General features: G+C 48.4%; 2 protein-coding genes and 1 pseudogene across 9 annotated transcripts; 1 reads left to right on the forward strand and 2 right to left on the reverse strand.

Annotated features, from left to right (window-relative positions):
- Positions 1–421: 421 nt before the first annotated feature.
- TARDBP (TAR DNA binding protein) lies at positions 422–11,293 on the forward strand. Of its 5 annotated transcripts, none has more exons than XR_013764303.1 (8): positions 422–574; positions 1,529–1,780; positions 4,299–4,462; positions 5,025–5,165; positions 6,435–6,605; positions 6,951–7,077; positions 8,019–8,158; positions 9,961–11,293. XR_013764303.1 is itself a non-coding variant. In XM_079143135.1 (7 exons), exons 2-7 carry the CDS (start codon positions 1,543–1,545, stop codon positions 8,072–8,074), a joined length of 897 nt encoding a protein of 298 aa, XP_078999261.1. In that variant the 5' UTR covers positions 422–574; positions 1,529–1,542; the 3' UTR covers positions 8,075–8,869. The 5 variants fall into 5 exon arrangements, 2 of the variants coding, with proteins under 2 accessions (XP_078999261.1, XP_078999260.1); XR_013764305.1 differs by lacking the exon at positions 9,961–11,293 and adding an exon at positions 8,892–9,013; XR_013764304.1 differs by lacking the exon at positions 9,961–11,293 and adding an exon at positions 8,892–9,013 and having other exon boundaries at positions 6,951–8,158.
- On the reverse strand, positions 1,787–4,291 carry LOC306663089 (cyclin-dependent kinases regulatory subunit 2-like; annotated as a pseudogene). Its single transcript has one exon. The product of its transcript is annotated as a cyclin-dependent kinases regulatory subunit 2-like (transcript).
- Positions 11,294–11,704: 411 nt separating the features above from the next.
- On the reverse strand, positions 11,705–23,707 carry MASP2 (MBL associated serine protease 2). Of its 3 annotated transcripts, XM_079143029.1 has the most exons (10): positions 23,358–23,707; positions 23,024–23,201; positions 22,255–22,386; positions 20,252–20,448; positions 19,858–20,005; positions 17,821–17,939; positions 16,254–16,332; positions 14,243–14,377; positions 13,668–13,742; positions 11,705–12,478 (listed from the first exon to the last, which is right to left on the reverse strand). In XM_079143029.1, exons 1-10 carry the CDS (start codon positions 23,646–23,648, stop codon positions 11,715–11,717), a joined length of 2,118 nt encoding a protein of 705 aa, XP_078999155.1. In that variant the 5' UTR covers positions 23,649–23,707; the 3' UTR covers positions 11,705–11,714. The 3 variants fall into 3 exon arrangements, with proteins under 3 accessions (XP_078999155.1, XP_078999156.1, XP_078999157.1); XM_079143030.1 differs by lacking the exon at positions 11,705–12,478 and having other exon boundaries at positions 12,874–13,742; positions 23,358–23,705; XM_079143031.1 differs by lacking the exons at positions 11,705–12,478; positions 13,668–13,742; positions 14,243–14,377; ... (2 more) ...; positions 19,858–20,005; positions 20,252–20,448 and adding an exon at positions 21,609–21,753 and having other exon boundaries at positions 23,358–23,702.
- Positions 23,708–25,065: the final 1,358 nt, after the last annotated feature.

Below are 25,065 nucleotides of genomic sequence, written 5' to 3' on the forward strand. Positions count from 1 at the left end.
TTATTTGGAACAAAGTTATTGTTTACATTTGGACGATGGCTAGCCGAGAGAGGACGCACCTGACAGGCTTTAGGAGGCGGGAACCTGGCCTCCGCCTCCGCCCAAAGTCTGCCAAGTCGGAAACCCGCGCCCCGCCCCGCCCCGCCCCGCCCCCGCCTGGCCCCGCCCCACCCCGCCCTTCCTGGCTCCCACTGGCCTCGCGCACTTCCGGGGCCGGCGGTTGGCCGGGCGAAACCATCTGCTACGTTACGTAGGGGGAGTTAAAAGTCTGCGCTTCCTTATTTTTTCAATCTTTAATTTTTCGTGCCCAGGTGCTGGTCTTATTGTAGCCTTTAAAATCTCTCCTCATGCTCCGACTCCAAGCAGGGAACCCAACCAGCTGAGGAGGAGGTCGGGGCGTCTCGGCGCGTCGCCCTCCCCCTCTCGATCGGGAGCCGATGGGAGAGGACGACGGCCGGCGGGGGGAGGAGGCGGCCCTAGCGCCATTTTGTGGGAACGTAGAGGTAGCTGGGCTGCTCTCGGATCCCTCGCTGCTTCAGTTTCCCTGTCGCGCTTCCTAGCGGTGGCCTAGCGGGTGAGTCGCGGACGCTTCTCACCGAGGACGCCCCGGGTGTTTCGCCTCCCGTACTGGGGGCGGCCTGAGGCGGACTCGGCGGCCCGGTAGGGGAGCCGCGGAGCCAGGCCTACCTCGCCCTGCCCGGGCGGGCTCGCGCGGCAGCGTCGTTAGGGCCTGGCGCGGGCGGCCGCGGGCGCCGGAGCGGGGACGCCGGGCCCGCGGCGCCGAGCAGCCGCAGGCGACGGCTCGGCCTGGCCCCGGGGCCCGGGCCCCGGCTTGTGCCTGCGGCACCTCGCGCCGCGGACGGTCGGTGCCCGCTCGGGCCTTGTGCCCCTGCGTCCCCGCCCGGGCCGCGCCGCGAACTCCTCCCTCGGCCTGCACGCACTGGCTTCTGGGAGGCGGCGGCCCACTTCACCGAGGACCTGTCGCCGCTGTCCTTGCGGCTCAAGTTTGGAGACCCGCCCCAAATGAGGAACAGAGTGGGACTGTCCCCCTGTGCGCGTCTCCTGGCTCCCTGCCACCCGTCCGGGCTCGGGGCTCGGCTCGTGCCCCGCTTTCTTAGGATCCATACACGCATATGCCTCGACCAAGTTGAAGTTCGTTCTTAAGTTACTTCTTTCACGGCTGTAATAAAGTAGCTACTTGTTTACTGTCTTTCTCTCACTTACTCCCGCCTTTGTAACCTGGATGCCACGTGGGGACTCTGTTACAGTTTCAGCACCCTCGAGTGCTAAGCGCTTAGTAAATAGATGTTGAATGAACTATCAAGGGAGGCATCAACATTTAATAGGAAATCAACATCCTCGCCTTCCCCGCAGTTTTCAGGGATAATCAATATGTGTGAAAATTAAAACGGCAGGAATTTTTCTGGAAGTCAGAACAACAACGGGGTGGTGTTAATCAGCTAACTATAAAAAGAGACAATTACTTTGATGGGACTGTTGGTCATTCATCTCTTTTTTTCCCTTTAAGAGAAGTAAGAAAAGATGTCTGAATATATTCGGGTAACAGAGGACGAGAATGATGAACCCATTGAAATACCATCAGAAGATGATGGGACAGTGCTGCTGTCCACAGTTACAGCCCAGTTTCCAGGGGCATGTGGGCTGCGCTACAGGAATCCAGTGACTCAATGTATGAGAGGTGTTCGTCTGGTAGAAGGAATTCTGCATGCACCTGATGCTGGTTGGGGAAACCTGGTATACGTTGTCAACTATCCCAAAGGTGTGTTACTTTTTGGTTTTGCAATATTGCTGATGCTTAGTTGGGTTTGTATCTTATTCCTAGTGGTAGAGCACGGCTTCTTTTCATGGCAGAATGTCTCTTATAACCCAAGTATTTCCTCACACTTTATTATTGGACTAATTTGGAAGACCACAAGTCTAAATTAGTGCAAATTGGGAATTACAGAACATTTTTTCAAGAGAAAACCATGAGAGTGCTTGCCTTGCAAGCGCAAGGCCCTGGGTTCACTCCCCAACAGCGCAAAAAAAAAGAGAAAACTGTGTATTTAATCAATTATCTGAACAAGCATTGCCAGGTTAATGCCATACTTAGGAAATACTAATGATGTCTTGCACTGTTACCGATCTTGTAAATAGATTCTCCTGGAGTGCACCAGTATTTTGGTTTGATTATTGTCCTGTGGTCATCCATTCATTTATCTAATCTGACTTTTTTTTTTCCCCTTAAATGAACATCAACTGTAGTTGTCCAGATCTTGAATTAGTGCAGTCTCAATTATAATTTTGAGGTTCTGGTCTTATTCTTGGGTTATCACTGACATTATAAATCTAAGAAAAGGAACCATGAGGATTAAGAAGTATACCAAAAACACTTAGCAGTATGAATTTATGCTAGTTGATAGATCTGTGTTAGTTTTATTTTTAACTTGATATTGCAGACTGAGTGTCTTGGTGCACCCCAGTAGTCCCATCTGCTCTGGAGGCTGAGGCAGGAGGATCACAAGTTCCAGTCCAGCGTTGGCAACTTAACCAAACTGTCTCAAAATAAAATAAAAAAGACTGAGAATGTAGATCATTGATAGAATGCCCCTGCATTTAATCTCTGGTACCACAAAGACACACAAAAAATCACAGTGTTGTAACAAGGTAGTTCACCAAACTTGGCCAATATGCAAGATGTTGACTTATGTCTAAAAAAAGTTTTATGGTACAAACTAAGTTTTTTCAGGAGGCTGTTTTTTTTAATGCAACATACAAACTTTAACAAAAGTAACAAGTAATGTCAAATAGGCACTTATATTAAGAGAAAAACTGACTAGAAGAAATTTTATCTTAAACACCTTACTATAACCTATTTGGAGTTGCATTTAGCTGAGCTCTGTTGCTGTGAAGAATACAGCTCATGCACAGATATGGATGAATGATTTGTACATTTTTCAGGTATTCACTGAATACTACCTTATATACACATATACATTAAATTTGCAAAAGATTTAATCGATGATCCCAGATATACTTCATTTTTGTTGCTCTTTTGGAAGAGGTTGTCTAAAGAGAAGAATATGTGGTTCTGGCTCATGAATCATGTAATGAACGCAGCCTCATGAATCTTGTAATGAACCCAGCCTAGACTCTGTTGGACACCAAGTCTCCTCCATTCTTCAGACATTAGATGAGTTTTGGGTACTTGTTTGGAAAGTTCTCTGGGTAACATGGCATGCTGGTACTCACAATGCTCGTCAAAGTACTTGTCTGAGTAGTAGATCTGCTTGTGGGTCATACTGCCGGCACACAACAGGGTGGAAACTGAAGACTGCAAGAACAAGCAAATTGGGATACACATCTGTTTCAAGCCAGGGCAACGACTCAACTCAGGAGGCTGTTTCTTGAACCAATGACTATAGATTTATTATGTATTCAAATTTATTTAAAGCCAGGCAAGGTGGTACATGCTTGTAATCCTACCTACTGGGGAGGCTGAGGTAGAGGACAAGTTCAAGGCCAACCTCAACAACTTAACGAGGCTCTAAGTAACTTGGCAAGACCCTGTCTCAAAATAAATAAAAAGAGCTGGGGGTGTGGCTCAGTGTTCGAACATTTGCCTAGCATGTGTGAGGCTCTGAGTTTGTTCCCTAGCACTACCCCCAAAAGTCACTTAGTTCTCCCCTTCCTAATAACGTGAGGTTAGGTTAGGCTTTTGATAATAACCTCTAGTTTTCTTATTGTGAAATTACTGTGTATTGTTGAGAGTTTGGAAAAGACAAAAATTAAAATTGTCCTTAAATTCACATGTTGAGGTTAAAGTTACTAGTTTTTTGGTATCTGACCTTTAAATATATAATAGGCATTTCAGTAATTAAGTAGCCACAAAGCCAAAATGAAGTTGAATTAGTTTTTGTTTTATTTTACCGTTTGAGAGGGAAAACATTGATTACAGTCTTGAGATAGTATAAAACCAGAGTTCGGAATTCCTGAATGTGGCTTCATTATCTGTGAGAGCTGACATCACTCCTTGCCATCTTTTCAGTGTCTTATTCTTAGAATATTCTTTTAGCTTCTCATTTCAAGATACAGGAGGTAGTGTGGGATTTTTTGTGTTTGTTTGTTTGAAATATTTTTAGCTGAAGATGGACCCAATATCTTTATTTTTTTATGTGGTGGGTCTCCCATATGCTGGGCAAGCACTCTACTACTGAGCTACAACCCCAGCCCGGTAGTTTGTTTTTAAAGGAGAGCTAAGTGAAGTTTTCTAAAGGGCTTCTGCTCATTTTGTTTAGATAACAAAAGGAAAATGGATGAGACAGATGCTTCATCAGCAGTGAAAGTGAAGAGAGCGGTCCAGAAAACATCTGACTTGATAGTGCTAGGTCTCCCATGGAAAACAACCGAACAGGACCTCAAAGAGTATTTCAGTACCTTCGGAGAAGTTCTTATGGTGCAGGTAAAAGTTTACTTCATTTAGCAGTTTTCTTTACCAGTGAATGAGTATGTAGTGTTCTTAATTACTTTAGTGGCACTGTCCCTTAATTTTTGATAGACAAGAATTTTAATGTTTGTTAGAAAGTGTATATACATAGGCATGCTGAAAAAGAAATTTGGCTTTATGCATGTATATTGCCTTTAATATTATAAAAATCAAGCTAAATCAAACTGAAAAATTCTGTTGGTAAAGACTTAAGGGAAGTAGATGACATTTGGTTTATTCTTTATATAATGATAAGAAATGTTCTACTTTTCCCATTTAATTAGTTAAGATTTGTAACCAAATCTAGTTTATATTTGCACTCATTCTAAAACAATCTGTTAAAATTCTACTGTGTGAGTTTTGCTGTATTATTAACATGATCTGGATTCCCTCCTGTTGGTTTTACCTGAAGATTAACTTGATTTAGGTTTTAATTATCTCTCATTTAATTGGCACCATTCAAATTTTCTGACAGGGAACTCTGATTTGAGGATGTGAGCATTGTGTTAGTAAAATAAGTATCAATTGTCTTTCCTAGGTCAAGAAAGATATAAAAACTGGTCATTCAAAAGGATTTGGCTTTGTTCGTTTTACGGAATATGAAACCCAGGTGAAAGTAATGTCACAGCGACATATGATAGATGGACGATGGTGTGACTGTAAACTCCCCAATTCTAAGGTACTTCCTTTTTTTTCCCCCCTCTACACTTTGGGAATTTTGCTGACAAACTTCCTTAGAAGACACTAAAATAGGCCAGGTGTGGTGGCACGTGCCTGTAATCCTCAGGAGGCTAAGGCAGAAGGATCGAAATTCAGAGCCAGCCTCAGCAAAAGTGAGGTGCTAATAAGCAACTCAGTGAGACCCTGTCTCTAAATAAAATAGAAAAACTAAGGCTGGGGATGTGTCTCAGTGGTTGAATGCCCCTGAGTTTAATCCCCAGTACCACCCCCCCCCCCCAAAAAAAAAAAAAAAAAAAAAAAAGACACTAAAACATTTAAGTATACTTGGAAAAGGTCATGGTGGAGCTAGGGATAGAGCATGTGCTTACCATACATGCAGGAGGTCCTGGGTTTAGTCCTAGCACCACCACCACCACCCCCCCCAAAAAAAGAGGAGGAGGGGGTGGTGTTAGTGGCAGGGTGTGTTCTTAAATTGATCTTTTGCTGTGTTGAAGTCCTTGAACCTTAATGCATGCTGAATATTTTATGTTGCTTTGAATTATTTAATATATTACTCTTCCAGCTAAAACTTTTATTTGGTTTGATTTTTTGTGGTGTTGGGCAATCAAACCCAAGGTCTTGAGCATGCTAGGCTAGGCAAGTGCTCTGCCACTGAGCTAAATCCTACCCAGCCTAAACTTTATTTTATTCTTCCTTTTCTCTTGTTATTTGTGTATGTTCGAACATGAAGTGGATCAGACTATATTAATCCTGTTATAAAGGCCTAACTTGTTCTAAGCAAGCAAATAAAATTGCTTATTGAGAGCATCTTTGCCAGGACAGTCATTGATTGTCGTAAATCCAAGTATACTTTCATAATGTAAAATTTTATTCTTGCTGGTTGGGGTGGTGTACATTAGTCCCAGCAGCTCAGAAGGTTTAGGCAGGAGGATTACAGGTTTGAAACCAACCGCAACAACTTAGCAAGGCCCTAAACAACTTGGCGAGATCCGTCTCAAAAAATAAAAAAAGGGCTGGGGATATGGCTTGGTGGCTAAGCACTCTTGGGTTCAATTCTGGTACCAAAAAAAAGAAGAAGAAGAAAAAAAGACTTTATTCTTTGTTAAAGGCTTACAAGAGAAGTACTGATGCAGGAATTAGTATGGCTACCTTTTAATGATTTACCTGTTGTATGAGGCGGGAATATTTTGTAACATCCCTACTGTGATGCTCTTCGAGCTGCTTATGAAATATTTCTGATGTTTTTCCTTCCTTGTGATTTTACCAGCAAAGCCCAGATGAGCCTTTGAGGAGCAGGAAGGTATTTGTTGGGCGTTGTACAGAGGACATGACTGCTGATGAGCTGCAGCAGTTCTTCTGTCAGTACGGAGAAGTGGTAGACGTCTTCATTCCCAAACCATTCAGGGCTTTTGCCTTTGTTACATTTGCAGATGACCAGGTATTTTTCTCTTTAATAATTCCTCCCAGCTAATTAGGTGGTTTTCCTTGAACTTTTTCATTCAGCTAACTGCTATGGGTTACGTAGGCCTAGATACTTAGAAAATGCCCTTTATGTATTTTTCAGCATGTTGTCTTCAGGAATGTTATATGCCTTTTGAAAAAACATCACTGTTATCTTTACTGAAGCTAAAAGGATATGTTGAAGGTTTCAGTGAAATGAGCATTTATTGCTTATTTTTCCTCCAGCTTAGATAAAATATGCTTAACATCTAGTTTTTATTGCTATTTTGGGGTATAAGTCAGTGGTTTAATATCCTTTGTTTACATCCTTTATTTCTTATAGGTGGCCCAGTCTCTTTGTGGAGAGGACTTGATCATTAAAGGAATCAGCGTGCATATATCCAATGCTGAACCTAAGCACAATAGCAATAGGCAGTTAGAAAGAAGTGGAAGATTTGGTGGTAATCCAGGTGGCTTTGGGAATCAGGGTGGGTTTGGTAACAGCAGAGGGGGTGGAGCTGGCTTGGGAAACAATCAGGGTAGTAACATGGGTGGAGGGATGAACTTTGGTGCTTTCAGTATTAATCCAGCAATGATGGCAGCAGCCCAGGCAGCACTGCAGAGCAGTTGGGGTATGATGGGCATGTTAGCCAGTCAGCAGAACCAGTCAGGCCCATCAGGTAATAACCAAAGTCAGGGCAACATGCAGAGAGAGCCAAATCAGGCTTTTGGGTCTGGAAATAATTCCTATAGCGGTTCTAATTCTGGTGCTGCAATTGGCTGGGGATCAGCATCAAATGCAGGGTCAGGCAGTGGTTTCAATGGAGGCTTTGGCTCAAGCATGGATTCTAAATCTTCTGGCTGGGGAATGTAGATGGTGGGTTATGGTTGGTTAGTATAGAACGGTGGGAATTCAAATTTTTCTAAACTCATGGTAAGTATATTGTAAAATACATATGTACTAAGAATTTTCAAAATTGGTTTGTTCAGTGTGGAGTATATTCAGCAGTATTTTTGACATTTTGCTTTAGAAAAGAGGAAGAGCTAAAGGAATTTTATAAGTTTTGTTACATAAAGGGTTGAAATATTGAGTGGCTGAAAGTGAATTGCTGTTTGCCTGATTGGTAAACCAACACACTACAATTGATATCAAAAGGTCTCTCCTGTAATGTTTTATCCCTGGACTTGTTAAGTGAATTCTTTGCATGTTCAAAGTGGAAACCATTGATTAGAACTACATTCTTTTCTCTTTTTTTATTTTGAACCCCACCATATGAATTTTTTCCTTAGGAAAATCTCCTTTTGGGAGATGATGGTGTCACAGTGTTCGGTTCTTTCGGTTTTGCTTTTTAACACTTGTCTCCTCTCATATACAAAAGTACAATATGAAGCCTTCATTTAATCTCTGCAGTTCATCTCATTTCAAATGTTTATGGAAGAAGCACTTCATTGAAAGTAGTGCTGTAAATATTCTGCCATAGGAATACTTCTGTCTACATGCTTTCTCATTCAAGAGTTCGTCATCACGCTGCACAGGCTGCGTCTTTGACGGTGGGTGTCCCATTTTTATCCGCTACTCTTTATTTCATGGAGTCGTATCAACGCTATGAACGCAAGGCTGTGATTTGGAACCAGAAGGCTGTTTGAACTTTTGAAACCTTGTGTGGGATTGATGGTGGTGCCGAGGCATGAAAGGCTAGTATGAGCGAGGAAAGGAGAGAGCGCGTGCAGAGACTTGGTGGTGCATAATGGATATTTTTTAACTTGGCGAGATGTGTCTCTCAATCCTGTGGCTTTGGTGAGAGAGTGTGCAGAGAGCAATGATAGCAAATAATGTACGAATGTTTTTTGCATTCAAAGGACATCCACATCTGTTGGAAGACTTTAAGTGAGTTTTGTTCTTAGATAACCCACGTTAGTTGAATGTGTTAAGTGAAATGATACTTGTACTTCCCCTGCCCCTTTGTCAACTGCTGTGAATGCTGTATGGTGTGTGTTCTCCTCTGTCACTGATATGTAAGTGTGGTAACGTGAACTGAAGCTGATGGGTTGAGAACATGGACTGAGCTTGTGGTGTGCTTTGCAGGAGTACTTGGAAGCAGAGTTCACCAGTGAGCTCAGGTGTCTCAAAGAAGGGTGGAAGTTCTAATGTCTGTTAGCTACCCATAAGAATGCTGTTTGCTGCAGTTCTGTGTCCTGTGCTTGGATGCTTTTTATAAGAGTTGTCAATGTTGGAAATTCTTAAATAAAACTGATTTAAATAATATGTGTCTTTGTTTTGCAGCCCTGAATGCAAAGAATTCATAGCAGTTAATTCCCCTTTTTTGACCCTTTTGAGATGGAACTTTCATAAAGTTTCTTGGCAGTAGTTTATTTTGCTTCAAATAAACTTATTTGAAAAGTTGTCTCAAGTCAAATGGATTCATCACCTGTCATGCATTGACACCTGATACCCAGACTTAATTGCTATTTGTTCTTGCATTGTCCAAAGTGAAAAGTTTTTCTTTTTCTTTTTCTTTTTTTTTTAATCTAGTTTTTAATAAGTCTGGGTGACCGCACCTAAAATGGTAAGCAGTACCCTCCAGCTTTTTCTTAGTGCCTCTGTGCATTTGGGTGATGTTCTATTTACATGGCCTGTAAAAATCTCCATTGGGAAATAATGCCTTCTAAAAATATTCTTATTTGGGAGAGTGGGCAAAACAACATTATTTTCAAATGCTTTGTAGCAAAGCCTATCAATTGAACAGAAGGGACTATCAGTACCTTTCTATTTGGGATTTGAAAAGTGGAATTAATTGCAATAGGGATAAAGTAGAAGAAACCACAAATTACCTTGTGCCTGAAATCCATTAAGAAGCCTGATAGCTTTAAGAACCAGTAGGGTGGGTTGTCTGTCTGTGGAAGTGTTAAGTGAAGTGGGCTTTGCCCTCCAAGGGAGGGAAGTATAATAATGTTGAATAAACTCGCTTACAGAACTCAGATTAGACTCTCACAATGCATTGTTCAGAATGTAAAAGCAATAATATATATTGATTCTTTCTTGTACTTTCTATGTAAATGCTAATCCTGTGAGAACTAAGGAGCTCGTTTTCTAATTGGAAGAATGTGACAGTTTTTGTGTTGGTAGTTTACCTAATGCCCTTACCTACTTAGATTACCATAAATAGGTTTGTCATTTTGCAAGTTGAGTGTTTTAAACATTTATAAATGAAGTCATCCTTTAGACTTGTGATTGCCACATTGTTTTGTTATGCAGTTTCCTCTGTAAAAGGATCTTGAGTTGTTTTAATTTTTTTCTGCATCTGAATCTGCATGATTTCCAAACCCTGTACCATCTGAATTTTGCATTTTAGCATTTGCACTATTACTCAGCAGCAGTAACATGGTAACACTTAAAATGGTATTCGGGGACCTCCAAAGACTAAACTGACAAGCCTTCAAGGAGCCCAGGGGTAAGTTAACCTATTGATGGCATGGTTTTAATACCTTATTTACACTTGTTAAAGCTAGTTGCTGATCATAGAAGGCTTTCAATGTTGAGTAGCCTTTTATATAACATGTTTATGCTACTACATAGTGGGTAGTTATTCTACCCTTAAAAAAATTAAAGTTTAGAAGTACTAAACTTGGCAAAGATTTGTTTTTAAAAGTCTTATTTGGTCATCTAAATGCATTCATTCTAAATTTTTTTGAACCACAGTTGAATAAAAATTTTTATTGTCACCACAGTTTAGTGTCTGGAGTCTTACTGGAAAAACATGATTTCTTTTTCCTATGTGACAAAGATGTTGGAAAGTTACCTTTAAAAAGTGATTCTCAAGAAATATCCTTTATATATGCATAAGAGAAATTAGGCCAAAACTCAGAGTGAATTTTTCATATAATGTTAACCAACTAGACTGCAAAACTTAAATGTTTACTATTAAAATTTTTAGGGAGGTAGTCTGGGGATGTAACTCGGGGACAGAGCACTTGCCTTGCATACATGAAGCTCTGGGTTCAATCCCCAGTACCGCAAAATAAATATATAAATAAAAATTTTTAGGAAGGAATTGCCAACTAAAATCAAATGAAATTTTTAAGATTAAATCAGCGCCTATATTTCCATATTAGGAACAGTAGGAAGTTAACTACAGTGTAATTCAGTTGCAGGTGATAGAGTTTTTATTGTTGCACACAGGAGAGGAGAGTAGCTCTGAATTGTACAGTAGAGTTGTCTACTCAGCTGTGGTAGAATTTGTCTCTTGTTTAGCTTATCTGTGCCTGAGTATTTCGTGTTCAGTTAAGGAAAAACCCTTCCATGTTTATGTATAATATGACCACCTGTTTCGGGACCATTTCATTTTGTGGAAATACCAGATTTGGTTTAAACAGTATGCTAAAGTTGAACATTATTTAGGTTATTTCCAATTGCTAGGAACATCCTTACAGCTAGCTAAGTTGAACTCTCAGCACTGGAATTCACTATGTCAAAGATTATGCATACTTTTAGGACTTTTGGCATGTGTTACCATATTGGCTTTTAGATTGTATCATCTCTGACACAGTGAAATAGTACTATTCCATGTCCCTTTTGTCTGAACGTGTAATAAATGAAAAATTGGTTCTCACTGTTTTGTGGTGTTAGTTTTTAATGTGGCAGTCAGTTAATATCTGAGCTAGAGCTAGAGTATCAATGTTTCAATTTATCTACCTGGGGAAAAAAAATGATTTTTCAAAGTTGCTCCCCTGAACCAATACTGGTATCATACATAAAGCACTCTTTGAGATCAGTAAGAACAAGTGGAAAAACAGAGAACACGGACAAGCACTTTGCAGAAATGCAAAAAACCAGTATGAGCAGGTGGACTTTGTAAGTAAGTAAATTCATCTTAAGCAATGAGTTATAGTGGGGTGGTGAAGATGATGGTTTATATCCCCTTGAATCAACAAGTAAGGGTGGGTGGCATTACACTGTAAAGTGGGTTGATACCCATGATGGTCTCACCTGGAGTTAGTTGGGGTTTTTTTGTGTGTGTGGAGTGATAGTTGCTATGTCACATTACCACTAAGATCTTTTACAGGGTGCTTCTAAAAATGACACATTTACTGATTGAAGACGTACAAATTAAAAATTATTAATTATGTTCTCAATCCAGGGAATATAGTTAATGACTTTCGTATACACCCCATACTGACCTGCTTCCCCACAATTTATGGAACCCCAAGACACTAATCCCCCTACAAACCAAGTCTCTGTCTTGTTGTCTAGAAATACTAGTGCCCCTCCACTGTCACCTCTGCAGCTGTCCTTGCCTCCGGTTTCTAAGCCAGCACAAAGCATGTTGTCAGTTATCTTTCCCCCTGGATAGCGCTGCTTTTCATAGGCAGCCGTACATTTTTGATGGTCAACAATTGGTAAGTCAACAAACATTAGATTTCTAGCAAGAAAGCCCCTTTGGGTTAATCCCCATCCAGATACAGTTCCAGTGTCATTTGTCCTCATCAAAAATTCAGCTTCTTTTCTTGGCAGACAAATAGGCATGATGTTGCTATTGATTACAACTTTGTTCTTCAGTTTAATCAGTGCTATATCATTGTCGAAACCGGCCTCATGAGTGTAACCTTCATGTATAAAAACAGCCTCAGCCCAGGCTTGTGTGTAGTGAGGTGATAGTCTCTTAAGGACACCCATTCGAATGTCCAGGGAAGATGCCTCTTCTCTTTGCATATACACAGCGTGAGCAGCTGTTAGAATCCAGTTGTCATTTAAAAGTGCACCTGCTGCTGTAGTTTGACCTAGTAGCAGGACTTGCCAAGGAAAATCACCAGGCTGTGCACGTTGCCCTCCGTATATACGGCCTCTTGTAGTCCGGGCTGATCGTCCACACACTGGGGAATAAGCAGAGGAGAGAGAGAACCTTTGTAGAAATCCAGTGGGACTTTTCCCCCCGCCAAGTTTTTACCACTTTGGTGGTGTGTGTGTTGAGTGTCAGCCAAAAATTAGGTCCCACATATAGGAGTGTCCCACATATAGGTGCATAAGGCTTTCTAAATTTGCACAGTTCAAAGTTCTAATAAATCCTTTTGGTATTCCTTAGTTCCTCAGGAAATGTGAGTGAAAATTAAATCTCAGAAATAAAATATTTTGTTTTACTTAAAGAATTTGGTCTATAAGATTTAGGGAGCTGTGTGCAGTGCACACGCCTGTAATCCCAGCAGCTCAGAAGACTGAGACAGGAAGATCAAGTTTGAGAGTAGCCTGGGCATCTTAGCCCCTGTTTCAAAAAATAAGAAGGGCGATGCAGCTCAGTGGTAGAGCACCCCAGGTTCCATCCCCAGCACTAGCCAGGACCCTTCAGGTTCAGAAGTTATTATTTGTGGTCTGGTTCATTCTTCCAAACACTGAATCGTACTGTGTTTTTATTGCAGACTAATTATGCTCATTAATGTAGCATATATGTTTCCTATTACGGCAGTATTCTTGTATTAAAACTTAACAAACGGTGTGTCAGCCAAGTGTAGGTTTAAAAAGTCTAAGCCAAATAACAGAGGGGTAATGAATATATTACTACCTTTCAGATTTTTTTTTTTTTTAAATCATTCTCAACTATTATTGTTAGAGCCAATTCTGGTAAAAAAAAAAAAAAATTTTAAGCACTATTAAAAGGCAAATTGCATTAATGTTTAAAAACCTAGATGTCAACGAAAGCAATTGCTTAGGGAAATAATGAAGTTATTAGCTTTGGGTTTTAATAGCATTTTCACAGAGAAGAAAAGTAACAGAAGAACTCATGTTTATAAATGTATAAGTGGTTCAAGATAATTTTAAAAATCATTTAATTTTTTATGCTTGCTTAGTTATAAGGTCAAAAATAATCAGATGATTGATGCAGTCAGCACCACACAAACTCTATGTGGGAAGGGGCTAATGAGAACATATTATTTGGAAATACTAACTTGGTCTAAGAGCCAGGGGCTGAAGTTCCCTTTCTGCCTAACACAGCTAAGCTCTGCTTGTTGTCTCCCACCCAGCTCTTTCCCGCCAGTCACGAGTCTCTTGTGTAAATGTGTCCATTACCGGGCTCACAGACTGGGAGTGATTTTTCTCCTTTGGAGCTCGTCCAGAATCCATCAACCTCACACACATATTTACCTGCAAATCATTGGAAAAGCAAAAATGTTTAACTGCATGTATAAGTTGGTTGTCATTTGCTTGAATACCCCCTTGAAAAATGTTGATTCTTGAGCATCCGTGGGAGATAAAGGTGTCTGACTAACCATTTTACATGATTTCATAAATAGGAGGTCTCTGCATTACCATGTTTGCTTGCAAAGTGGAAACCTTTTAGATGTGTAACTTGAATATGTATCAAGATCTCAAGTGCTTAATGATAAGGTTTTGACTTGTCAAATTAAACCATTTGGAATATATTGTGTGTTTGTAGTAGTCATTTACTAGATAAGATCTGTTTTCAGATTCTCGCAAATTGACATTAAAGTCACTTTAGCTGCAACATTTCACTTAGCGGTAGGAGAAGTGCCTTTTAATCTTTTGTCTTCCTTAGCCCAAAATGTTGGTTAAAGTTCATTTCCAGACCATGAGAGAGCCTAAGTTCTAAATATCGCCACCCCAACTTTGCAGATCTTGCTTACCATCATTCCTCTTCATCATATAGAAGGTCTCAGTGCAGTGGTACTGAATGGCAGCTCTGTAGGTGGTCACTTCAGGACCTGTGAGGTGTTCCACTCGACCATTGGGCAGCTCCTCAGGAGGGCCACAGTCCACCACTGGTGAGGAAATATGGGGTGGGGGGTTGGGAGTAGGCTTAGTGGCAGGGCACTTGCTTGACATATGCAAAGCTTAAGTTCCTTCTCCAGAACCCCAAAATAAGTGGAAAGGTCTGAAGACCACCGGCAGCCAATCTAGAAGGTGGGCCAGTCATGTGCAGTAGTGAGACCACATGCATTTCCCACTTTGTGGTGGTTAGGAACTTCATCTCTAGAAGTGGCAAGAATTGCTCTATTGTGACCTCCACGCATGGCTCATGTCCTGTTCCTAACCAGATGGCTAGGCCAGGATGAGGAGCGGGAGCGGGAGCGGGGTGCCTCCCCTAGAAGAGCTACCGGGAGCTCATGGAACAAGGACTGGCCAGGCAGCGCGCAGGCCTGTGATCCCAGCGGCTGGCTACTAAGACAGGAGGGATGCAAACTGGCAAGGCCTAAGCCACTGAGCAAGACCACGTCCAACAAGTGAAAAGGCTGTGGGGTATGGCCCAGTGGTAGAGTACCCCTGGGTTCAGCCCCTGGCACGAGAGGAGGAAAGCAGCAGGCCTGACTCAACAGGAAGGGGATGAACCCAGTGCCTTCTCGTGGTCCTTTCCAGCCAGATCTTGGACGAACTAAAGTTCAAGCAGAATAGTTGCTGGGTGTCATCATTTCATCCCTTGAGTGTGGGCCAGAATTCACGGTGGTTAGGACATGACTTGGGTGTGAGATCTAGCCAGTCGTGGTATGAATGTGATGAAGTGGCTTTTGTCTGGAAGTCATGATTCTCTCCACAACGGACACGGGGAGCAGTCGGTGTGTCTGTTGTGGATATTAAAACTGCACTTGAAGCACCAGCGGCCGCGTAGCCTGGGCCTGACTCGGTGCCAGGCTCTCCACCTTCCTCTTTCACATCACCACACTCTTGGCAGGGCCATTCTGCTGAGCTGTAGATGGGAAACGGGACTGGCGTTCTGCCACCTGTGCACCTCCAGAAGTGGCAGGACCAGGGTCCAAGCCCAGATCTGACTCCACCCTCGGTACCAGCTCCTCTCTACTGTTTTCTCATCGGTGGGGATGTCAGTTTATAAAAAGAAAAAAGATTAATTTGTTCTATGAAAACCTTTGCAAAAATACGCAAAACAGGTGCAGATTGTTAACTACACCTGTGAAGAGCAAAACTGGCAACCGATGGGATAAAGTAAAAGCTACGCGGTGGCTGGGAGTGTCGCCGCCATGGAGTGCCCCAGCCCAGAGGGAGTGGAGTGAAGGAGTGGGAACGGAGTCCCCGCCCAATTTCTTTTTCTTTTTCCCTTTTTTGGCTAGTGCTGGGGATGAACTCAGCTTCATGAGTGAGCTACACCCCCAGTCCACCCCCAAACTCGGTGGTAGTTTAGGGTTTCTTTTTCAACTTACACATATGTACTTTTACAGTTGAAGAGCTACTACGTGATTTTTACGATTCTTCAAGTAATTTACACGATTCTGAGCCTACAAAATGGTAATGTGCACCATTATGCTAGTTTGTGAGTGTGTATGTGTGTATGAGCTTATGTGTGTACCGGGGAGACCACTGCCCCACCAGCACGTGGCAGCACATGCCTGTCACACAGCCGGGACGTGTGTGATTGGAGACAACAGAACAATGGCGATTGTGCTCTCCCTGGGTGAGGTGGTGGGTGTCAGAGTTGCTGTGTGTGCATAAAATATGTGCACAGAGCACACTTGTACTCATCCCTGGAAACCTCGTGCTGTGGAGCCTCTAAGTGCAGACTGGGAAGGAGAAGCAAGTTCGAAATAGAAGCCCTGATATGCGGCACCACCGCTGGTGAGGGGAGCAGAGAAGCGACAGAAGCAGTAAGGTAGCAGCAGGTGAGGGAGTTGTCACCACAGGCCGTACTGCTGCACTCTGGCATCGGTTGGTCCCAAGATCCGTCTCTCTGACAGACTGCAGTGAAGGATTTCAGGGGCAAAGCGCCCTAGAGAGAAATTCAGACAGTAATTTCCTTGTTCACACGGTTGAGTCACTGAGCGAGCCTCCCACAGCGTTGCTATTTCAGTGCTTCGCGCCAGGGAGGTGGCGGCACGTGCTGCCCAAAGCTCTGCTGGGGTAGGTCACCTGTTGCCTATCTCAACTTTAAACACACCTTGGAATTTCATGGGTCAAGTGTTGACCACAGTGGTGATTTATGATGCTTTTTGCTTTCCATAGTAATCCCAAAACACATGGGACCTCAAAGTTCACCCTTTATATAAAGTGTGTGGTCAAAGTTTGGGAAGGGCTGGCATGATGGACATGGAGCCCCTGCATCTGTGTGTCTTTCTGACCTGAGGCCATTACGTCGCCAGAGGAAGGCTGCGGAAAATATTGTCAGGAGCTTTGCATATGATCAGCTTTCCCCACCAGTGTGATTTACAAGGAAAACTTCTGACTAACTGAAATAATTTTCCAAAACCAAACATTAAAATGAAAGGGGATGGCACACGCCTGCCATCCCAGTTACTTGGGAGACTGCGGCAGGAAGATCACAGGTTGGAGGCCAGCCTCAGCAACTTAGCGAGACACTGTCTCAAAATAAAAAACATAAAAGGGCTGGGAACATGGTTCAGTGACAAAGTGCGTCTGGTTCAATCCCTAGTTCGCCCCCCGCCCCCGGCACACGCACCAGAGGGTGGCGGTGGCAGAAGCGTTCTGCTTCAGAGAACCTCAAGACGTTTGTTTTGTTCTTATTTGCGAAACAACCAGTTCGTAGTCAAGGAATTGTAGGGAAGAGTTTGCAAGGTGGGGCTGTTTTTTGGTTTTGACCCTCCACAGGACCGGGTTGCAGAGCCAGCTATCATTTCAATGTTATTACTTTTTACCACTGGGATCCAGTGACAATTTTGAAGAACATAAAGAGGATGTGGTAATCTCTTACCTGTGCCCCTAAAGCAACACGCTAAGCAGTTTTTAAAATTATACTCCCTCTCCCTTAACAGTGATCGCTATTTATAACTTTGCAGAACACACTCTTTCCCAGCACCGGCTAATTTTTTTGTGGGCCCAGAAGTTGCTTCATGGGAAGGTCATCCTGACCAGAGGGAGGACCTTAATTTCGCACAAGGTGTTCCCGCGGAGCTCGCCGGCCAGGCTGGTGAGCGCCTCTTTCTGTTGGTACAGCCAATTTCTAAAGAGCTGCCTCAGCGAGCAATCCGAAGTCCCCCTTCTACTCTGCAGCTCTCCAGTAGCCTGTGGGAGGCCCGGGTTCCATCCCTCCCCCAAAAGGAATGTAAAAATAAATACTTTTAAAGAAGGCAGGATTCCCAAGAATAGCCATCCCGCTGTCTGCACGAACCTCTGTTTTTCCCCGTTGAAGCACAAGGAAGCTGCCCGCCCGCTTCCGCACTCCTCCCTATTTTCTTTTCACACATCAGCTCACGCCCATGTGTGTGCGCGTCACCAGGATTGTGGTTTTGGAGTAACTCACTTGCAGAAGCTCATAGCCGGTCTCACAGAAGACTGAGATGTTGTCTTTGAGGATGTACTTGGTTTGCACAGGTGAAATGTGACCATTAGGTGGTGCCATCGGATCAGGACACGGCTGTGCTGTGCAGAGGAAACCGGGCTTGTGGGTTTGATGTGGTCAGTAGCGGCCAAGTCTGACTTTGAAGTTCTTGACGGACAAAGCAAACGCTTATTATATAAAGAGAGTCTCAAAGGCAAAATTAAACTCAGTGGCTTGCACAAATTAAGATCTGTTGCTTTGCTGGGCACAGTGGTGCACGCCTGTCATCTTGGCAACGCAGGAGGCTGAGGCAGGAGGACCACAGGTTCGAGCCAGCATTGGCAACTTAGTTCAAAATTAAAAAATTAAAAGGGCGGGGATGTAGCTCACTGGTAAACCCTAGTTCAATCCCTGGTACCACCAAAATATAAAATAAAATAAACAGTCATGTGCCGTGGCTGCTGGGGACTTGGCCCCGGGGTAGGTAAGAAGGCCGGGTGTGCAGAAAGACGGTGCTGCTGCTGAGACAGAGTTCTGCTCAGTGCCAGGAGCATGACACACGTGACTTGAAACAGAGTAACTCTTAAAGGAAGCGCGAGAGCCTGTGAGAGTAAGTCACAGCTCCTGGGACTGGGGGTGAAGCCCAGGGCAGTGTCGGAAGACTGCTTGGAAAGAGCAAGTTACAGTGAACCCTCATGACACCCCGCAAGAGGCCATTGTGCACAGCGGCCGGAGACTAAAGATCCAGAGGACTCGGGAGCCTCAGCCTCCCTGCTGAGCACCCGCCACCGTGCTCCAGCCCCGGGGAGACCGACCTCCAACCGCCCAAGCTCCTGCTTGCTCTCACCCAAGGCCTCAGGCCACAGCCCTGTTAAGCTGCTGGAGCAACTGGGTTCACCTTACCCAGCCAGTGTCCTGGGGTGGCTCTCAGTTCCAAGCAAGCCCAAAGCCTTCCCCAGGGAACCAATCTCCAGGGATGACCTTGGGGGTCCCATGGGAGCCCAGGGCTTCTAGCTTTGAGGGTCTGTCGTAAGGAAGAGGTGCTAGCACTAGCACATGCCTATAATCCCAGAGGTTTGGGAGGCTGAAGCAGGAGGATCACAAGTTTGAGGCCAGCCTTAGCAACTTAGCAAAGCCCTAAGCAACTTAGCGAGACCCTGTCTCAGAATAAAAAATAAATTTTTTTTAAAAAGGCTGGGGATGTGCCTAGAATGTGGAAGGACCGGAGTTCGAATCCACAGCACCATGCGATGGATAGAAAGAAAAAGGTAATGTGGCCCTGGGTTCAGTCCCCAGTACAAAAAAAAAGTGCTGGAAGTTCTGGAGGGGCCCAGAGGGCAGAGTCAAGGTCAGGGGCGGCCCATGGAGGCCGCGGGTCCTGCTGATCCCAAGCTGTAGTTCTAGCCCAAACCCTCTGCGGCCCTCAGCTCATACGGCCCCTCGCCCCTCACACTCCACACCCTGAGCGCGGCGTCCCGGGCCTGCCCTGGCACGTCCTCTCCCCTCAGCCCTCAGCCCCCGCCGCAGCCCCCGCCGCAGCCCCCGTGGGTTTCCTGCTCTGGGGCGCCCGACCTGCACCAGCCCGTCTGGGCCAGGCCCCTCCTCTGGATTCCACTGTGCCCCGACCTTGGCTCTGGGGTCTGATTATGCTCCTGTTCCCACACTGGACCGGGGACAGAGGCTGTGGGGCTGTGGCTTCTGGTTTCATCGACAGGAAGGGGGTGTGGGTGAGGGGGCCCGTGGGTAGGTGGGTGAGTGGGTAGGTAGACGGGTGCACAGGTGTGTGGAGGGACGGAGGAAGGGACCGTGGCGTCTTGCTCTCAAGCACCATTGCTTCACGGAGCACCCCACTCAAACCTGGCTTCCCTCCCCAGGCCTGGCCTGGCAGAGTTCCGTCCCCCAGAGCCGCTGAGGCTTCAGAGGAGACAAGCCGAGAGCGTCCTGCCTGGTGGCGAGACCAGCTGGCCTCCTGTTCCCTGGTGCTGGGGTGGAGCCCAGGGCCTCCTGTCGGCCACGCACCTGTGCTGCTGTAGTGGATCTTCCAGCCTGTGTGGTCCCCGGACTCGTCAGTGACAAAGATGATGGTCACCGTGTTGCTCTTTGTTTGGATTCTGTGGGGCAACGTCTTCCCACAGAAAGGGCCATATTCCTCCCGGCCGGTTTGAATCTGAAAAAGGAGAAGCTTGCAGTCCCAGGTCCTGCTGCCCGGGGTCCCGCCTGGGCGAGGGGCACCGGCCCTCAGCAGCTCAGGGAAAGCTGATGGGCAGCCCCGCCCTGGGCAGGCAGCTGTCCCTCCCTCCCTCTGGAGCCAGCAGGCATGGACTTCCATGCAGAGGATACAGGCGACAGGGACTTGGGAGCCGCCCTGTGCCCAGGGAAGATCCAGGCGGGCATGGGGGCTCAGGGACCATACCATGAGGGAGTCGTAGGGGCATGGGGCTTCGGGGTGCGTCTCCACATCGAAGGACCCCACAAAGTCCAGGGTGATGCTGAAGCCCTCCTCCAGGCGGATGCTGTAGGTGCAGCTGGAGCGTTTGGGGTAGGGCCGTGGGTGCTCAGGGCTGCTCAGCTCCCCAGACCGTTTGGTGAAGACCTGGCCCGAGCAGAGGGCTGGGAAGAGGGGAGAGAAGGGTGGGGAGGCCGCGCCCACCTGTCCGCCCTCTTGTGGGACAGGAGGGGGAGCTGCCTCTGGGGAGCAAGTCACGAGGACAGGGGTGTGACGGGACACCTGTGTCCAAGTCCCGCCAGGCCCGCACACAGCAGCCCGAGGCCTGGAGGAAACCATGCACCCACAGGCTGAAGGGACAGTTAGGAGAGGGTCCTTGCCTGGCGGCCTTGGCTGTGTCTGCACTAGGGACAGAAGTTGGCTAGGGACCCCCACCCCACCCAGTCAGGGTCTTGAAGCTGGCGGTGAGGGGCGTGGGGGAGGGCGTTTCCGCCAGCAGGGGAAGCAGGCCCAGAAGGGGCGGCAGGGAGCCTCTCCTGGTTCCCTAGGGATCCAGAAAGCGGAAATGGAGGCTTCCTGCTTCTTGGAATTACGATGCTCATCCCAGGACTCCAAGTGCACCCCCAGGTGGCTCCCACCCCACCTGCAAGAGCAGCCAGGTCGCCTCTCCCTGCCCCCCAGGTCTGCGCGGTAGTGCTGGCTGTTCAGGGAGGTGGAAGTTGACGGTGTCGCCGAGTCCACCTCCTTCCTGAGGACACTCCTGCGGCCCAGGCCCAGGCACAGGCCAGGCTCCACGGCCCAGCAGGTGTGCTGCCCCCAGCCTGCTCCTGGGTGCAGAGAAGGGGTGCTGGCGTTGGGGTGGAGGCTGGTGGGAGGTGGGGGTGTCAACACTCCCTGCTTCCGTGGGGCTGCGCCCTGTGGAGCCGAGGAATGGCCCCAGCACGTGGGGGACAGCTGCCCTCTGGGGGCACCTCCCTCCGTCTGGGCTCCAGGACAGGCTCCCTCAGAGCAGAGCAGGCCCTGAGCTGCCCTGGGACAGGAGCAGGTCCCAGGACTGGCGCTGAGCTCTGGGGATGCAGCGGGGAGGAGGGCGCTCAGGCCCCAGCGAGCTCAGGCAAGCCCCAGCCGGCCTCTCTCTGGGACTCCCTGTCCCATCTCCAAAGTGGGGGCAGCAGGAAGCACCTCTGACAAAGGAGCCCATGGAAGAGCTCCCGCCAGCTGGGCCTCACCCGGCAGCGAGGAGGTCAGAGACAGAGGGAAGAGGGCCAGGCCACACACCACCCTCTGACCTCCCTGACCCTTCACCCCAGAGACACACGGAGCGGGCGGTAGAGCAGGTTTATTATCAGGCCTTGTGGGGTGAGCTGGGCTGTGGGCAGCACCAGCCCAGAGCTGTGGCCCTTGGGCTGCTCCGGCTTCTGACCCACTGGGCTGGGCAGGCGGAGCCAAGGAGGGTCAGAGTCTCTGCTCTGGAAAAGATCAGAGGGTCAGGAGCGGAGTGGGGAGGCGGTCAGAGCCAGCTCCCAGGGCACCGGCCAGTGCTTGGCAGGGAGACAGGAGAGTCAGGGTCTGGGCCGTGGAGACCAAGGGGCCGGGAACAGGTGACTTTGGAGTATGTCCTGCCACCACGCTGAAGTTGGTGGAGGGAAGGGACCCCAGAAGAGCAAGGCCTAAGTCCCCCATGCCCCTGCCCTGGGAGCTGGGGACAGCTTCCCAAGAAGGGACAGTGGCTGTGCCAGGGACTCTCGGAGCCCAGTGGGGACCCAGAGCACAGTGACGACACAGCACATGCTGATGAGCTGGCGAGGGAGGGACACTGGGCCAAGGGCCCAGCGAGGGGCAGAGTCCAGGGAGGAGCCGGTGTGGATGGACAGAGGGAGGGGGTCCGGGGTGCCCTCAGACCCCTTGCAATGGCCTTGAGGACTGGCGGTCCTGGGGCAGAGTGGGCCGGCCCAGTGGCCCCGGCTCACCTGAGCAGGTGCGTTTGTCCGGGTGGAGGACGTAGCCCGCACGGCAGGAGCAGTAGAAGCCCCCCAGGTGGTTGTGGCAGTGGTGGTCACAGGTAGGCTCCTCCCCTGGGGGCTCTCGGCACTCATCGATGTCTGGGGGGAGGGGCCAGGCAGGCGCTCAGGAGGGACGAAGTGGAAGGAGCTCGCGCCTGGCCTGGGACTCGGGGGACCAGCGAACCTGGCGGCTGACCTGAGGGGAGGCTTGTGTGCTGGCCGAGCACCTTGCAGTCACAGTGGGGAGAAGTGAGTGGCAACCAGTGAGGGCCAGGGTGTCCTGCCCAGGTCTGCCCAGCTAGGGAGGGGAACACTCAGCCACCCACCCAGCGGCAGGCCTCATGAGGCGCCACCAAACCCTGGCAGCGGCCTCCTGAACACAGAGCAGTCAAGTTGCCAGCCAGGGGTCACACGGCTGGTCCCTGCAGGGCCTGAAGCTGAAATCTAGTGTCGACTGAAGCCATGCACAGCCGGCCAGTGTGCTGGTTGGAGGCCTCCATTTTCCCATCTGCAGAGGGGCCCTGCGTGCGGATCGCCAGCAGCGATGGGCTCAGTCTGTATGATTGACATGTGCATCGTGGATGATGTCGGCCCAGCCGGGACTCAACCGTCCTGCCGGGGTTGACGAGGATCCGACCCCAGGGGAGGCGGGGAGTCTGCAGGCAGGGCAGGGTTGACCTGGCCCAGCCGCCCGCAGCCCAGGCGGGCCGTCCAGGAGCCCCTCTCGGCTGCTCACCCTCGGCGGCGTAGAAGGCCTCAAAGCCTGTGAAGGGCTTCTCGTTGGAGTAGTCGGAGCGGAAGGTGACGTCCAGGCTGGAGCCTGGGGAGTAGAAGGTGCCGTTGCCGGGCGCCTGCTCGGTGTCCGTGCTCTCCTGTCCGCACAGCGTGGCCAGCACCTTGGTCCCCGAGCTCAGCTGTGGGATCGGGGTCTCAGGGAGGGGAGGGGAGACCCCGGCCTGCCCTCCCTTCTGGCCAAGGCCAGAACCCGCCCCCAGGGGTCCCTCCAGCCTTGGCCAGTCCTTGAAGGTGGCCCTGCCCACAGGAGACGCCTGGTCTGCGCCCAGCTGCACCTTGACGAAGTCATACTCGCAGAGGTAGGAGGGCTCCAGGTGGAAGTGGGTGAAGTAGAGGCGCAGGCGGTAGCCCGGGGGCGCCCGCAGGGCCCAGCGCCGCTCCTCATGGTTGCCATACTCCCCGGGGAAGCCAGGGGATGTCAGGCGCCCGAACACAGGCTCGGGCCACTTGGGGCCCAAGGGCACGGCCGCCGGGCCACCCAGGAGGCCCAGGAGGATCAGTGCCCTGCAGGCAGGGCCGGGGCAACGGGGCCAGCGCAGTGGCCTGGGGGCTTCCGCCCACCGCATGGTGTGGCCTCAGCTGGCTGGCTCTGCAGCCTCCCCCCTCACCTTTGATCTGTTTGCCCAGCGCCTGGACCGCCCTCCAGCCGCCCAGCCCTGGGATTCTGGGAATCCAGACCATGACTCCCCATGACTCCCGCCTGCCCCATATCCAGGCCCGAAGGTCAGGTCACTCCAGGTGCCCCACCTGGGCAGCAACAGCCTGGGGACAAATCTGGGATCTGCCCTTCACCCGTGGCACGTGACCTGGTGACCTGAGAGGTGGACGGGGCTTCTATGATAAGGTGGGCTGGAGAGGAGGTGGAGAAAGCGCGGGCGGGGGACACGTGGGTCCTGAGAGACACCTCAGTCTGCAGAGGAGTCGGGACTCGGGCACCTGGCCCTTCTGGTCGTGTTTAAAAAGTGCTGACCCTCACCCCACACCACCCCAGGAGCGTGATGGAGGGTCCCAGGCCCCATGAGGGCGGGTCGGACGTCCAGAGCCCCAGTTTCCTCACTGCTCAGCTCCTAGAATCCGGGAGCCAGAGAGCCTCATTTCTTATTTTATTTAATTGATTACTTTTTTTTTTTTTTTTTTTTGTAGTACTGGGGATGGATCCAGGGCCTGGCAAGTGCTCTGCTATTGAGCCACATCCCCAGCACTGTGTGTGCGTGTGTGTGTGTGTGTGTGTGTGTGTTAGGGGCACATAACCGCTCAGCCACATCCCCAGCCCTTACTTATATTTTTTAGATGTTGATGGGTCTTTATTTTATTCATTTATTTATATGTGGAGCTCAGAATCGAGCCCAGTGCCTCACACACGCCAGGCAAGCGCTCTGCCACTGAGCCACAACCCAGCCCTCCGCCAGCCCTTTTTATGTTCTACTTGAGACAAGGTCTCACTAAATTGCTTAAGGACTCTGAAAGTTGCTGAGGCCGACTTTGAATGCTGGATCCTCCTGCCTGGTCTCCCGAGCCCCTGGGATTACAGGTGTGAGCTGCTGCGCCTGGCTGTATTTTTCATTTTGAGACTGAGTCTTGCTAAGGTGCTTAGGGCCTTGGGAAAATTGCTGAGGCTGGCCTGCAATTTGCAATTCTCCTGCCTCAGCCTCCTGCGTCGGGCCACCACCCTCTTTATTTTCTACTTTGAGAGACAGTCTCACTAAGTTGTGATGGCTGGGTGGTGGTTATAAACAAAAGCATGCAAGGAAACTCTCCAGCACCTAACAACTTGGTGCTGACTGAACGCGTCCTCGGGCTGGCTGCGGGTGGGGTGCGGGGGGGGCCCGCCTGGCATGCTGGAGCACCGGCTGAGCGGGCACGAAGCCCTGGGTCTGATCTTCAGCACCACAAAAAACACAGTGTGGGAGCAGGGCACCTTGGCCAGCCTGTAATCCCAACAACTCAAGAGGCTCAGGAAAAGCCAGTCTCAGTACCTTGGGG

The sequence above is a fragment of the Sciurus vulgaris genome (assembly GCF_902686455.1).
Source record: "Sciurus vulgaris genome assembly, chromosome: 1".
NCBI classification, from domain to species: Eukaryota; Metazoa; Chordata; class Mammalia; order Rodentia; family Sciuridae; genus Sciurus; species Sciurus vulgaris.

Excerpts from the sequence above, each read along its gene's own strand:
- TARDBP (XM_079143134.1), top strand. The coding sequence starts at position 1,543 with ATGTCTGAATATATTCGGGTAACAGAGGACGAGAATGATGAACCCATT. Across the intron at positions 4,463-5,024 it reads GAGAAGTTCTTATGGTGCAG|GTCAAGAAAGATATAAAAAC; the intron begins GTAAAAGTTTAC and ends TGTCTTTCCTAG. Across the intron at positions 5,166-6,434 it reads GTAAACTCCCCAATTCTAAG|CAAAGCCCAGATGAGCCTTT; the intron begins GTACTTCCTTTT and ends TGATTTTACCAG.
- MASP2 (XM_079143029.1), bottom strand. The coding sequence starts at position 23,648 with ATGCGGTGGGCGGAAGCCCCCAGGCCACTGCGCTGGCCCCGTTGCCCC. Across the intron at positions 23,202-23,357 it reads GCGAGTATGACTTCGTCAAG|CTGAGCTCGGGGACCAAGGT; the intron begins GTGCAGCTGGGC and ends CCGATCCCACAG. Across the intron at positions 16,333-17,820 it reads CCGGCTATGAGCTTCTGCAA|GGCGCTTTGCCCCTGAAATC; the intron begins GTGAGTTACTCC and ends ATTTCTCTCTAG.